This window comes from Cervus elaphus, chromosome 5 (genome assembly GCF_910594005.1).
Source record: "Cervus elaphus chromosome 5, mCerEla1.1, whole genome shotgun sequence".
Taxonomy (NCBI): Eukaryota; Metazoa; Chordata; class Mammalia; order Artiodactyla; family Cervidae; genus Cervus; species Cervus elaphus.
In genome coordinates this window covers 62,936,707-62,952,121 of record NC_057819.1, presented here as the reverse complement: position 1 = coordinate 62,952,121, position 15,415 = coordinate 62,936,707, and the positions used below count along the sequence as shown (strand labels likewise).

Below are 15,415 nucleotides of genomic sequence, written 5' to 3'. Positions count from 1 at the left end.
TTATAATTCTATCGTACAGAGCAAGCTGATGATTTGAGCCTCACTTCTGGAGAAATTGTTCATCTTCTGGAAAAAATAGATACAGATTGGTACAGAGGGAAATGTAGAAACCAGACTGGTGTATTTCCGGCCAACTACGTCAAAGTGATTGTAAGTAGGTTGTGCATGTTGAAATTGGTCATATATTCAATGGATTCCATGTAATTTACAGTTTAAAAAAAATAACCAGATGCCTAGATTCTTGGCTTCTGGTTCTGTCTCTTCTATTAATTCATTTAGTATTTGAAAAATTGAGAAATAAAGGTTTGTTCAACTAGACAGTGGTTAATTATTAATATATTATGAGTATTAGAACGTAATGCTTAAATGCTATCTGAAATCCTAAGGTAAAAAGCTACTGCAGGTCCACAGCTATTCTTGGAGGGTTGATAAGCACTTGAGGGTATATGTTAATCCTTTGAAATATTCAGCAAATAAGAATTAAGTGATACTGGATTGTCCTATAGGAATGTTTGTTCTCTGAGGTGATGGTACCACTTTTCTTTTTCTTTGGAGTGCATTTCGTTATTGATTTCTTTCATTCTTTCCATTGCCATTTATTTCCATCTATAAAATACATATATAGGATTTCCCTGATGGTCCAGTGGCTAAGCGTCCACCTTGCAATGCAGAGGACAAAGGTTCAGCCCTTGGCCTGGAGAGATCTCACACGCCATGGGGCAGCTAAGCCATGCGGCGAACTGCCAAGGCCAGGCTCCAGAGCCCACGTGCTAGGCCCGGTGCCCTGCGGCAGGAGCAGCCAGCACAGTGAGGATCCATGCCCCCCAGCCAGGGAGCAGCCCCCACTCACCGCAGCTGGAGGAGGCCCGCACAGCACAGAGACCCAGTACAGCCATAGACAAATAGATGAGAAGATTCTTCTTAAAAAATAGATTTGGCAAACTAAAGTACTTTCATTGGAGGGAATGGTTTTTCACTTAATAGTTTCAAATCTGACTGGAAAATATTATATAAAGTGTTAGAATTTTATACACCCTCACAGTCTAACTGGTAAAAGCAGACCCTATGGTAGAGCCCTGAGTGTTAAGCCTGGGTGGCTGAGAAACATAGAGATGAAATAAGACTGCCACACGAGCATTTATATCAATGGGAAGAGAATGACTCAGTTGCTGATATAACTTATTGATACTGAAAAATATCAATAAAGCTAGCTTAAATAGTTGAGCATTAATCACTTATTTGAGGAGGGGAAGCAAATGATTTTTGATTACACCAGAAGCTTAGCAAACAGACATAACAGATAACCTATATGTTTCAAGTATAAATGAGACTGAGTCTCTGGAATTACAAAATGTGGGTCTTACAAGTTGTCTGATATATAAATACCCTGATTCTTTGGAGAAATCCAACCACATTCTCTAGATTAATATTAAGAATAATGTTGGTTTTAGCACTCTTCCTCATTTTTCTTCTGCCCAGTGTAGCTGTACTTTAAAAAGCAGTTACCACACTGAAATCAGTCACACTGTATTTGCCACATTATTGATGTGTTATTTCTAAGCCTGCAAGTTTAAAAAGTTGTTTTAAAACTTCAAACTTTTGGAATTCATCAAGAAGGGCACTGATTTATTTAATGTAAACCTCAAAGCTTTAAGTAGTTTTCTGACTTAGTGCATTACGGTCAAATATTTCATCACAACTTAGCTCTACTAAGCCTTGTAGATGAGGTATTATATAACATGCTCACCCCTAGATGCTCACTGAGTGCCAAGTCCTCTCTTCCTTCCCTGCTTACAGTGCAGGGGGGAAAAATGGCCCAGGGTTATGAAAATGGACAGAATCACAAGTTTGGTTAAAAGACTTTATTTGGGGTCATGGAAATATTGCAGAATTCTACCAACACTTTGGCTAAGTGTCTAGGTAGTACCTATGCCTAGTTTCTATGCTAAGCCCTCCTCACCTGATGTTTTCAACTTAGGGGATATGAGATAGAGAGCCCCAGTTAGGGGGGAACGACATAATGTGCTTATTCCAGCAAATAAGAGGAAGATTGATTGGCTGTACAAGGAGGGCTACATCACAAGTTATGGAGTTTTTTCAAAACCCAAATTCTGGATTTCATACCTTTTTAGCATCTATGGTATGTTTTGTCGATTTAATACCTAGCTAAACTGGTTAACCTCAGTTGTAAATTTCCTAATTACTTAACCTTAAATTTATCTTATGAAAATCTGAAATAATACAATTGTTGCCTTGATGTTTGTCTTTACTAGATTGATGTTCCAGGAGGAAATGGGAAAAGGGAATCCATCTCACCTCATTGTGTTAAGTAAGTTTTACTTGTGTTCTTTTGCACAAAATACAAAGGATATGAGCATTTATATCATAAAGAATTAACAAGCGTTAACACTTCAGATGCATGATTATTCAGATTCTCAGTGTGTCTTTTTAATTATGAGGAAAACGACTTGTTTAAAAATTCTGATGAAATTGCAGCACGCTGATAATAGCAACTCTCTGTACCAATATAGGGCATATAGACAGCCACAGTCTGTCCTGGTGCTTCCCACAGCCTAACTTTGTCTGAATAGAGAGGTTTCATCATCCATTGCATTTTGTGTTGACCTTCTGGTATTTATCTACCAACTTATTTCTAGAAAGTTCAAATACTTTTGTCATAGTGTTAGGGAACGAACCATTGACCAAAACCACCTACCTTGACCAGGCGTGACAATAACCACTTGAACGAGTTGTCTCACAACAGGAGGTCCCGATAAGAAGCATGAAAACTAACTGGGAGAATCTGGGAGAGGCCAAAAAAGGAGGAGACGCCTGCCCATAATATGTCTTATAAAACCAACTGGAAGAATTTGGGAGGGGCCAAAAGGAGGGAAGAGATGCCAGACTATGTCCTGCCAACCTCCCAGAATCCTTCCTGCTGAAATCCATCTCGGCTGAGCAATGCACACGCCACCACAAAGGACCCTGAGTCAGAATGGTTGCCTAGAGACCACCAGGAGACTAACCCCATTACAGTAAAACCTGGGGCTGCCAGCCGTGTGGCAGAGCAGTCCTCCTGGGTTCCCTTACCCCGCTGCTCGTCCCCGCACCCCTTCCCAATAATGGTTCTTGCTTTGTCAGCACATGTGTCTCCTCAGACAGTTCATTTCCAAGTGTTAGACAGGAGCCCACTCTCTCCTCCAACAATAGAAAATATTTAAACCTAATAGAAATATGAAGTCTACAAATCTGCTAGGTATTTTGTATTGTTTTTTTTTTGAGAGGACATAAAAGAAAGTAAAGGAGGAGTTAATTTGGAGGAGTCTTCTTTTATGTTTGAAGACCTTTCAGTGAATTTATGTATCCTTTTATGCATCATTGTAACTCCTTTGTGATTTAAAACACTGCCACAATGCAACTTTATATTCCAGTTAAATGAGCAAATTAATAGAATCCAGTACCTCCTGAAGACTGTAAACCTGTCTTTGAATAGGTCAGACATAAGAAGATATGCTCTCTGAGGACTTCAGAAAATAAATGCAAAGGTTATCACAAATAAGAAAACTTCCGAGACCACAGTAGTTTCATGCTGTTTCAGGTTCCGCTTTTCTCCTGTTTTTAAGCGGTGTTTACTGTGTCAGCAGGTTGAATTTAAAGTGGGCTTTCATAGCCATTGATCCATTGACCTGACTTAAATCAGACTTTGATTGCAGCCAGTACCAACCTTTTCTTTTCAGGCAATTGCCTGTCCTTAGTCATTGAAACTTCCTTTCTGAAACCTCAAATTGAAGGTTTGGTATTCAATCATGTCTTCGAGGGATGCAATTTCATGTCTGTTTTTATCTTATTATCAGTCAGAATTGCAGATCATTTAAGGATTGTTCCAATTCTCAGAACTGAAGCCTTTTTAAAGGAGATACAAAAGTCATTTTAAAACAACAGTGTTAGGTATAAGATTAAATGTTGTAAGATAATATGTCGAGTGTTTTCTTTGAACCTCCTAGTTTTGAAGACCATTCATCTATATACAGAACTCACTGATTCAACATATCTTAAGCATCTACCCTGCCCAGCTGATGCCCATTGATTTTCTGCCATGGAAGCTTGATGTCTTGCCCTGAGATCCTCAGGGTTAACACGTCTAAACTCAGTGCGTTTATGACTGAGAGGGTTCAGACTTAGCCCTGGATTACTGTGGCCCAGGGATACAAAAACATGGAGACTGGGGAGATTCTATCATGAAAAGGTGATCAAAAGATGTGACAACCTAAACTAACCACTAGTTGCTTCTCTGGCATTCTGCATGTACTAGAAACCGTGACTTTAGCCTTTCTGAGTGAAACAGGCTTGTATCTACAAAGTAAGGACTGTCATTTAGAAAGGTAGCTTAGTCTTTTTCATGGAAATTTTAAATTATGCCTCTTATATCTTGTTCCAAAGTAAATACAAAATAAATATTCACTGAAAGATTAAATGAGGGTTTCCAGGCATTTTGAAAGTTAGTACTGCCTAATTTAACCCACAAATGTGATCTTTCTTCAGAGGCCCAAGGTGTATTGCTCGATTTGAGTATATTGGAGACCAGAAGGACGAGTTAAGTTTCTCAGAGGGAGAAATTATTATTCTTAAAGAGTATGTGAATGATGAGTGGGCGAGAGGAGAACTTGGAGACAGATCTGGGATCTTCCCCCTTAACTTTGTGGAACTCATTGAGGATCATCCCACCTCTGGTACAAATGTTTTAAGTGAGTATAGAGAGTATGGTTTTTTATTGTGTACTATCCTAATTCTATCCAACCAATCCATCCTAAAGGAGAGTAGTCCTGGGTGTTCATTGGAAGGACTGATGTTGAAGCTGAAATTCCAATAGTTTGGCCACTTTATGTGAAGAGTTGACTCATTGGAAAAGACCCTGATGCTGGGAAAGATTGAGGGCAGGAGGAGAAGGGGACGACAGAGGATGAGATGGCTGGATGGCATCACCGACTCGATGGACATGAGTTTGAGTAAACTCCGGGAGCTGGTGATGGACAGGGAGGCCTGGCATGCTGTGATTCATGGGGTCGCAAAAAGTCGGACACGACTGAGAGACTGAACTGACTGTCTGACTGATCCTAATTCAAATAAACCAGGTAATAGGTCAATACTTAAGTTGCATAACAATCCACATTGCCATATTTTTTTAAGGTAGAAGGAAAAATGATTTTTAAATGGCATTTGTCATTTTGGGGATAGTCATTATTGTGGCAGTCTCTCAAAGAGCTGGTTTATTAGCAGTAGCTTTATATTTTTCTGCTAAAGTCACTCAGTCGTGTCCAACTCTTTGTGACAACCTGGGCTACACAGTCCATGGACTTCTCCAGGCCAGAATACTGGAGTGGGTAGCCTTTCCCTTCTCCAGGGGATCTTCCCAACTCAGGGATGGAACCCAGGTCTCCCACATTGCAGGCAGAGTCTTTACCAGCTGAGCCACACAGGAAGTCACAGAATACTGGAGTGGGTAGCCTATCCCTCCTCCAGCGGGTTTTCCCAACCCAGGAATTGAACCGGGGTCTCTTTCATTGCAGGCGGGTTCTTTACCAACTGAGCTATCAGGGAAGCTGTTCATATTAGCTATCAGGGAAGCTTCATATTAGAGATGGCCAAAAAAAAGAGTCATCAACTTTTAAACAGAAATGGCCTATAGAGTATAACTAATGTATTTCCTCTTTCGGTCTACAGTAAAGAAAACAAACCCAGAGAGGGTAGTTTGTACTGGCCTGGCAAAGCTAGTAGCCAGTACGTGAAGAGACTGATCTGGAATCCCAAACTTTTCACTTTCCTCTCAAAGTTTTTTCCCAATGCTGTATGGTCTTTACATCTGAAGTTTTGATTTTCTTTTAAAAATATAGGCGCAAAGGTACCACCAAAGACCAAAAAAGAAGATTCTGGTGCAAATTCTCAGGTAGGTTGCTTGAATATATAATTGTGGTGAAAGCCAAGTTTTATCTCTGGGAGGACTATTAAAATCATAATTGATAATTATATCAAAAGAAGTGTTTAATTTTTAAATTCATGTAGCAGATATTTGAGGTAAATAGTTAGGTGATCAATATTTTTCTTGCTCATAGAGTTCATCATACAAATGAATTAGAAAAACATACAAACACTGATAAAAATTAATGAGGAAAGAGACATTAGAATATTCATGAAAGAGATAGTATAAGTGGCTGATAATAAAAAAGGTTTTTTGTTTGTTTGTGTTTTGGCTGCACCACCTGGGTTCCCTGTCCAGATCTCAAACCCACGCTCCCTGTGTTGGGAGCACAGAGTTTTAACCACTGGACCACCAGGGAAGTCCCTAAAAAAATTATTTAACCTTACAGTAATCAAAGAAATGCCTTGTAAGGAGACAATAAAATACCATTTAACGTATCTAGTTAACCAAAGATTCAATACAACAACAGCAAACAAGTAATTATAGGTATGTGATTGTTAAAAGAGGAAAAGTACAGATTATTGTTATCAATGTTTTTATCTCTCACCCTAAAGATGAAAAGTGAGACAAGGTTTTAGTCACAAAGATGGTCGTAGCAGTGTTATTATAAACATGAAAAAATTGGAAATAACCTGAATATGGCCATTATTGGGAAAATGTTCTGAGCATGAAAAACTAGATTTGTAAAGTAAATGTCATGGGAGGAAAACATATAATGAAACTGAATATACAGCATAAAAAGACTAGCAGGAAATGTATTTAAGTTGTTAACATTCAGTTTCCTTAGGTGGTTAACATTATAGATAGATGGATGTTTTTCCCATTCTTTGTAGATTTCCGAACTTGCCAAATATTCAGGAACATTTGCATTATTTTTATAATGGGAGAGAGAAAAAATGTATTAAAATTTTTACAGTGTCTAGCATGACTTCAGAAGTGTTCAAACTGGATGGGAATGTGAGTGACTTCCATCGTTTTTTGTGACAGATTTTAGAAGAGTGAGCCTGACGGGGTCATTGTTTGTCACAACATCAGGGGTCATTGGGCTGTGTGTCTCTCAATTCTCTCATCCCCCCACTGATCGTCAAACAGGAAAGAAAGTGACCACAGTTCTTCAAAAGGAAATGTTCGCGTGGTGGCCACTATTTCTCAGGAATGACAAGTACTCTTCTATAGAGTTGGTTTCTCAAGTGCAGGAACAAGAGGATAGGGTTAGGGTTTTTTGTTTGCTTATTTTGTTGTTTTTCTTTGAAGCCATCAACTGTTGAGAACTTAAGATGTGCCAGGCACCATGCTGAGCAGTCTACACGTATTACCTCATTTGATCCCCACGTGAGCCCTGAGATGAAGCTGAGGCTTAGAGCAGTGAGACGTCTTGCCCTCTGTTAACTGGGAGTGACAGAACTGGTCTGGAACCCAGGCCCATCTGGCTCTAAGCTTTTGATCTTGGTGTAATCCTTGCCTCCCTACTTGAGCTTCTTGAACACAGGGCTCCCATCCGAGTTGGCAGAGACTCCTTGTCTCAGAGCAGAACCCTCTTATGATGTATTTGCAGCAAAAAGCATTCTTGTTGGAGCATGAACCATCACGCTTGCCCACCACATCTGGGTGGTTGTCCTGCCAGCCTTGGAGCGAACTGTGACTTGTGAAATGAGAAGTGTACACTAATGCAGTCTTGGGCCGTGGGACCCGATAGCCTCTCAGCCAGCTTGTGTGTGCAGTGCTCAGCCGTGCGCTCACTTGTGTCCAGCTCTCTGCAACTCCCTGGGCTATAGCCCACCAAGCTCCTCTGTCCATGGAATTTTCTAGGCAGGAATACTGAAGTGAGTTGCCGTTTCCTCCTCTGGGGATCTTCTCAACCCAGGGATCGAACCCACATCTCCTGCATTGCAGGCAGATGCTTTATTGCTGAGTCACCAGGTAGAGACCTGGGAATTAACAGACTGCCCATTCTGATCCTTCCTAATTTAGGTAAAGGTCTTCACTGAAAATTACATGCTTGGAAATTCCCTGGTAGTCCAGTGGTTAGGATTCTGGGCTTCTAATACCAAGAGCCTGGGTTCAATCCCTGGTCTGGGAATTAAAATCTCATGAGCTTGTAAAACACTTATCCTTCAATAAAAAATAATAATAATAAAAAAAAATCCCACAAGCTGCACTGTGTGGCCGAAAAAAAGAAAAAAGGAAAATTATATGTTTGCCAGAATGTTTTCATAGTGTCATAAATACTATATACAAATATGATACACTTTTATCTAATTTTTTAATGTAACTAATGTCATAGAGCATGGGCTTCCCAGACGGCACTAGTGGTGAAGAGCCCACCTGCCAATGCAGAAGACACAGGTTCCATCCCTGGTGGGAAGATCTGCTAGAGGAGGGCATGGCAACCTACCCAAGTATTCTTGCCTGCAGAATCCCATGGACAGAGGAGCTTGGCAGGCTACAGTCCATGGGGTTGCAAAGAGTTGGACATGACTGAAGTGACTTAGCACACACAATGTCATAGACCATAATTAGAAAAAAAATTTTACTTTGGCATTATATATCCCTTAAAAGCAAAGTCACAAATTTTATCACATGTCATTTAGAATTTTAAGAAAAAAGTCATTGGAAGCTTTTATTTCTGAAATTTATTAGTGACATTAGGTATTGAGTGATTTAAAGTGGCCCTCAGACTTTGAAACGTTGTGACCCCTTAGTTTTTTTGCCACCACTTTTTAAGCTTTGTCAAAATTAATCTGAAATGAAATTTCACATTTCTTACCAAACTGATTTGTAACAGGAGAACAATCTTTGTGGAGAATGGTGTGAAGCTCTGCACAGTTTCATGGCAGAGACCAGTGAGGACTTATCCTTCAAGAGGGGAGACCGGATCCTGATCCTGGAGCGAGTGGACTCCGACTGGTACAAGGGCAGGCTGCGGGACCGAGAGGGCATCTTCCCCGCCGTCTTCGTGCGGCCCTGCCCAGGTACCACTGCTGCCCGGGAGGCTCTTACCCTCCAAGGGGACCCCAAGACCTTTGAAATGATACAGATTTCTTTTCCCTCTGGCCATGCTCAATTCAAGTTGTTGGCCTATATTTGAAAGTTAATTCTTAAGGTTATGCAAACTTTCTGCATATAATTTGTTGAAGTTATGGGAGAAAAAGAGATAAAGATGCCTTTAATCAATAATGGCTAGTTTTATCTCCTGAATATATTTTGTATAATTTTTTTTCTGCTAAGAGAACATCCGTCATCTTTTTGCAAGTTAAATTCAAAATTAATTGAAAATATTATGCCCTGGAAATGACAAGGGGTATTTCTTAAAATGTTTGATTTGTGTTTTAGTCAATGTCTTTCTATGTATTTGAATTTTCGGTGTCTTCACAGCTGAGGCAAAAGGCATGGCTGCTTTATCGCTGAAGGGGAGGAAGGCCAAAGCCTTGTATGATTTCCATGGGGAGAATGAAGATGAGCTTTCCTTCAAGGTCAGAATGTGCATCTTTTTTGTAACTGCATTAAGCAGCTGTAAATTTTGAAATGTCTTCCACTGAAGAGTGAACACTTGCATGGAGTATTGATCCTTGATCAAGAGTGAACAGATCTCAGACCCTCGTTCTTAAGGATGAGATTAGAGAAGTGACTAGGGCAAATGTATCTTATCAGCAGAGCAGTTAGGTACTTAAAGTCATATTGATATTGCTAGACCCACAGTTGCCTAACAAATTCCTTATTCCTCAGCCTTATGACATGTGATCTCACTAATGCTGGAGGCTTCACTGGAAGCCCTAGTAAAGGACGGTCCTCAGACTTCCCTGGTGGTCCCCCGGTTAAGATTCTGTGCTTCCCCTGCAGGGGCCACAGGTTTGATCCCTGGTTCAGGAGTTAAGATCCTATGACACTGTGCAGCTCAGCCGAAGTAAAGAAGGGCTGGTCCTCTACATGGCCCTTGCCGCCTGCTGCTGTCACGTCTTGAAATCCGTGGGGAAGTCAGGTGGCCCCTACTGCAGCTGGCCTCTGCAGCACTGCCACACGAGGCCCCAGAGCGTTGTCCACAGAGGTACTGAACAGACTCTAGGGTAGTGATCCCAGAAGATCGAGGTGCTTTGAGACGGGTTTCTTAAGAAGCCTAAAGCCTAACCTTAACCTCAGACAGAATACTTGCATGATCCTGTTTCTGCATCCACAGGTGGACTGTGGTCAGAGGAAAGTACCCACGGCAGTGCTTTGGTCTTGGGCCAGATGCCGTCAGAAGAGTTGTCAGGCAGTGGGGATTCCCCATCACTGGAGATACTCAGAGCAGGGATGCCACAGAGGGAATTGAAGTATCCAGGAGTGATTGGACAAGATGAGACTTAAGACAGTGGGTACCCACATAAGGTTGACACCTGTCTACAACAAAATGAGGAAAACAGTGATGGCTGGGGATATGGAGGCTTTAGGGGAGCCATGGAGAAAGGTGGGCATGCTGAGATACGTCAGTGTAAGGTTGCTAACTTTTCTGTTTTGTGATGGAGTTTACTTTCTTCTGAGAATTTATTTTTCATACTAAAATGTGGCTTCTGTTATAAAATATTACTAGTAGATGATACATATTTCTTATGCAAAATTATAATTGGTAACCCTATATGTTTCTTTCTTTCTTTCTTTTTAATTTCTTGGTCCATAAAATCCAAATGTTTAGAAACTGTTGCCCTAGTCCTTTTCAATCTTGAAAGTCAATGGCTCAAAATTAATTCCTTTTATCCTCAAGTATACTGTTACTGCAAGTGAACTTTCTGGATTCAGACTTTTTGGGTATTATTTTGGCCTTCATTTAGGTTATGTCAGTATAATCATCCAGAAAATAGGTTTTCTTCATTTTACAAATGCCTGACTGTAAGCAAGATAGTTCTGGAGTTTTTTAGTTAAGGGATGCTGTACCATTTTCAGTATTGTTGATCATTAATATTTTATTCAATATTGACATAATATTAGTAAATAAAACTTTGTTTAAATTGTCCTAGCTCTCAGAAAATAGATGTGACATATATGTATGTATGAACCAGAGCTAAGAAAAATAGTTTTAGTCAAGGATTATAATTTAGGAACCAGAAGGAACTTATAACAGAAACTTTGAATGCCAAAATTTTCACACATTTTAGCAGAGTAAACTAAATTAATGACATTGGATAGTCAGCATTTTCCCTTTCCATTTTCCATTAAGAACGGCTTTAAACCAGTTTTCCAAAGAGCAGTGTTCTAGGGCTATAAGTAAATCCATTTAACCTGATAAAGATATCCTTGAAAGTAGCCAGGGTATTCTTGGACCGTTACAGAATCTTAAACTCAGGTTCCAGGAAGTGGTTAGAAACCATAAAGGACAAAATAGCTTCATGAGATAACTGTTGAGATAATATAATTCACACAGGAATAAGACACACCATCCTTTGAGTAGCCCACTGAAGACAATCATGCGCTGAGTCAGGGACGGGAAGAGTGCAGTCTGATACTGAGGCCGTGGCGGAGTGGAATGCACCAAATGGTGGAGGAGAATGCCACTATGTGGAAGAATAAATGTAGAGTACAAAATGCTCAGGAGGCTGAGAAAAGGCCATTTTAGTAAAACCCTTTCTAAGTAAAAAGGTAGACTGTATACTGTGGTGACCTCATGCCTGATGGTTACATGCCTAATGATGGATAACATTAGGTTATCCATTGTGATTCCTGGATAGGCTGTGGAATCACTAGATTTGAATCCTCTTTCTACCACTAACCAGACATGCAGCACTGAGCAAGTCACGTAATCCCTCTGAGCTTCAGTTTCCTTTTCTATAAGATAAGGAAATCTCTAAAAATATTTCTCAAAAATGGGGAAATAATGGTACCACTTCTAGGACTGCAGTATTGTTTAAATGAGTTAATTTTCACTGTTCTTATTTTGATAAAAAAATAAAATAAATGAGTTAATTCCCATAAAGCAGATAGAAAAGGACACGGCACACACACAGTGGGCATGCAGCGCCCTCTCGTCACCAGGCCTTTGCGTGTCGCCTTGGCGGAGGCCTTCCCAGACTGCCCTGACGCAATGGCAGCTCACACTTTCTGCCCTCCTCCGCTGGCTCAGTTATCGTCTCCCAACTCTGAAATAAGGTCTTTCTTCATTGCTGTATCCATAGTGCCTAGAAGAGTGTCTGACACGTAGTGGGTGCCTGATAAGTACTTGTTATTTGGGGAAAAAATGTATATATATATTTATGTTAGCTGGTATTTTTATTTATTAAAGAAGAATTTTAGATTAGGAGTGGTGAATTTGAGGGGCACAAAATACAACCAGGAAACGCAACAAAGGCGACAATGACAGAGGAGTGGGGTTTGAGGAAGAGAAGCAGCTTAACATGTGTACTCTCAACAGAAATGTAATCATTATTTCCAATTCCTGTTTTCCTACAGGCTGGAGACATAATAACAGAGCTGGAATCTGTCGATGATGACTGGATGAGTGGAGAACTGATGGGAAAATCTGGAATATTTCCCAAAACATACATTCAGTTTTTACAAGTTAGCTAAAGGTGATGCTTGACTGTGCTCCTCGGCACAAAAACTCACTTGAACTCTCACTTTGACTATCAGATATGTTTTTGCACTATTTTTTTAAACTGAAAGAAATATCGATGCTGTATACGGTATACTAGAATTTTCTGAAAGCAGAAAACATCTTGATTTTGTAGTTAGCTTTCATTCGCATTAGAAACAGGCTCATGGAAACCCATGAGCCCGTTTCTACCAAGGAGGACATCAAGCAGGAGCAAGGCAGGCAGGCCCTTCCCCCAGCAGAGCGTCTGGCGACAGGGCAACATTGGGACACTCAGAAGCGAACCCTGCACTGGGACATCTGTGTTCACCAGCACAAGTAAATTAACCGTGCTTCTTCATTTTTCACTTCGGTTTTAAAAGAGGACATGTGTTATTCTACATGCTGTAACTCTCAGGCGATGGTTGGTAACCTAAATTTCATTTTTGACATTCAAATTAATTCTAACAGCTTGAGAGCATTATCCTTATGACCAGGGCAAGCCTTGTTTCAGAAGGGAGTAGTTCATTGACTGGTGGAGCCTTGGTGAGCATGTGGTGAACCAGCTCACAGTCACCAAATGTTCCTGTGTTGCCAGATGTTTTCCCTTTGTCCCAGCGTCTGAAAGTGGTTAAAGTCTGATGCATCTTGGTCATAAGAACCAAAACCACCCTGAAAAGCCTTGCTAATATAACTAACTCTTTCACATACCTGCAGTACTTATTTCTTTCCTCTGTGTATACTTTATGTTAACAGGGTTATTATAAAGCACATTTTCTGATTCTGTAATCATTCTTTTGACAATTACTGGTACTCAAAGAAAAATTCATTTTCTTTGCGTTACTCCAGTAATATATTAAAGCTGTGTCTTGTAACAGTGGTACATTATGAATCACATACATATATCTCAGAATACAGAGCAACTGTTAAGATGGGAAACAATGCCAAACCCCCAGCTCATTCTTCTAAATATAATCAGAGCTAAAAATAATTTGAGAATTTGAAGGCTAATACTTTCAGGGTTTTTTTTTTCCCCCTAGCTCATCCCTGCAGTTTTTCGAGTAAATAAAAACCACTTTCCTGCTATCCATTGTTATGCACTCCAGGCTTAAGATAAAAGTCTTAAAGCTAAAATGTGGTTCATTGTGAGACCGAATCAATTACAGCTTCTGGGCTTAAGTCAAATATATTGGTTGAAGACAATCTTTCAAACAGATCAATGGAATAGAATTTCATTGGAAATGTAAAACACTTTCCCAACAATGTTCATAACTTTCTTCTGTTTTTGAGAAGATTTTCATATGCTGGGCCGCCTTTTTGCTTTTGTTGTTGTTTCCATTGTCCAAAAAGTTAGGCAGTTAAGTGATGAAACCATTATGTGAACACCATGTGGGATTCTGTAACGAACGAGAGACTTACCTTGTCTTTGATTAAAGTTCATTTCCCATTATATGGTTACAATTGATTTTGGGCTATGGGAGCTGTTTTTTGTTGGTTTTTTTTAAACATGTTTTGGGTATAGAAGATGGAATAAAGAAAACGTCAAATACTACTCAAGAGTAAGTTCATAAAAAGTGGATGGCTTAAAGCATTGTCTCAACTAAATTCCTATTTGCAGCAAGCTTGTATAACGCCAGGAAGGTGAGACTCGGGGGGACTGGGATAGGGCATGAGGTATATTTCTTTGCCTGTGTAATCTTAACATCTTATATTGAAAATCAGGAAAACCTAGCTTTATTGGAGAAAAATATTCCTCTTAAATTTTGGCCTCTGTCAGCAGAATGATAAGTGCAATAGGTGTATATCTACTTGACACTATAATAAACTGAACTGAACTTTTCAAAGTCCTTTTCTCTTGAATACTGGACTGAGGTTTTGAGAATGGAGATGATATCTTATCTTTTTATCTCTAGCCGTTTGCACAATATAGGCTCAATAGAGGTTTTTGGTTGGTTGGTTGGTTGGTTGGCTGGATGGATGGGGTAACTTTCATGTAATAGTGATACTATCTTGGAGCCACTATGATCCAAATATCTTTCCTCTTTATTGACAAAAAATCTTTGTTGAAACAAAATTTGCAGTTATATGTCTTCCACTTCATCATTTTTTGTCATTTATTACATACTCAACTGATGAGAAGTAAAAATGTAGCATGGCATAGGTTTTCATAGGTACTTTTTTCTTCTGTATATTGGTTGAATGTGACTTTTATACTCAGTGAATTTCACAGTGGAGAAATAGAAATGTATTCTTGCTCTTTTCAGGAATTTTAGTTGAAAACCTAATATTGTTCATCTAAGCCACCACAGACTAGGATCTCCAAATCCTTTTTCTTTGGTGGGTTAAACTAGAGAAGTCATTTAATTCTTACCCTTTTGAACACTAAAAGACAGCAGATTTCTTTAAAAGATGCTCTAGTTTATGTGACTTGGGAGGGGCGGTTAATGTCATTTGTGCTCATGGGAATCATAGGTTTTTAATAGTCTGAAATATTCATTATGAAAAAAAATCAGTACATTTATCAAAATTTGTTAGAACTGGCATTTGAAAAAAAATTTATTTTTCTATAGGGTTATTATGCATCAATACTCTTAACAATAATTGTTTAGTTTTTGTTCAGCTTCTTAAGCTTAGATAAATACACCTAGAGAAATACTGATGATATAGGCTAATTACAAAGATATATTTGGTATTAATATAATCATTCATGGTATATTTCTTTTAATTAATATCAAATGTAACTGGACCATATGATTCATAATTCAGTGCTATTTTGAATGTCATTACTTGAATCCTTAGCAGTGAATTTTTTCAGAACTAAATAGGAAATAATTTTCTAACCTACTCCTTTATGCTTCACTGTAATTTTGGGGTGGAGGGGAAATACAAAGCCTAACTCA

The 15,415-nt window shown here is 39.4% G+C and overlaps 1 protein-coding gene across 8 annotated transcripts in view; it reads left to right on the top strand.

The window, feature by feature from the left end:
* SH3D19 (SH3 domain containing 19) overlaps nt 1-14,359 on the top strand; it is a 196,659-nt gene extending 182,300 nt beyond the window's left edge. For all 8 annotated transcript variants that reach the window (XM_043902595.1, XM_043902594.1, XM_043902592.1 and 5 more), the window contains 7 exons: nt 20-150; nt 2,274-2,329; nt 4,543-4,745; nt 5,892-5,944; nt 8,763-8,949; nt 9,353-9,450; nt 12,395-14,359. In XM_043902595.1, the coding sequence (XP_043758530.1) occupies nt 20-150; nt 2,274-2,329; nt 4,543-4,745; nt 5,892-5,944; nt 8,763-8,949; nt 9,353-9,450; nt 12,395-12,511 (845 nt within the window). In that variant the 3' untranslated portion in view covers nt 12,512-14,359. The remainder of the gene's footprint in view (nt 1-19; nt 151-2,273; nt 2,330-4,542; nt 4,746-5,891; nt 5,945-8,762; nt 8,950-9,352; nt 9,451-12,394) is intronic.
* Nucleotides 14,360-15,415: the final 1,056 nt, after the last annotated feature.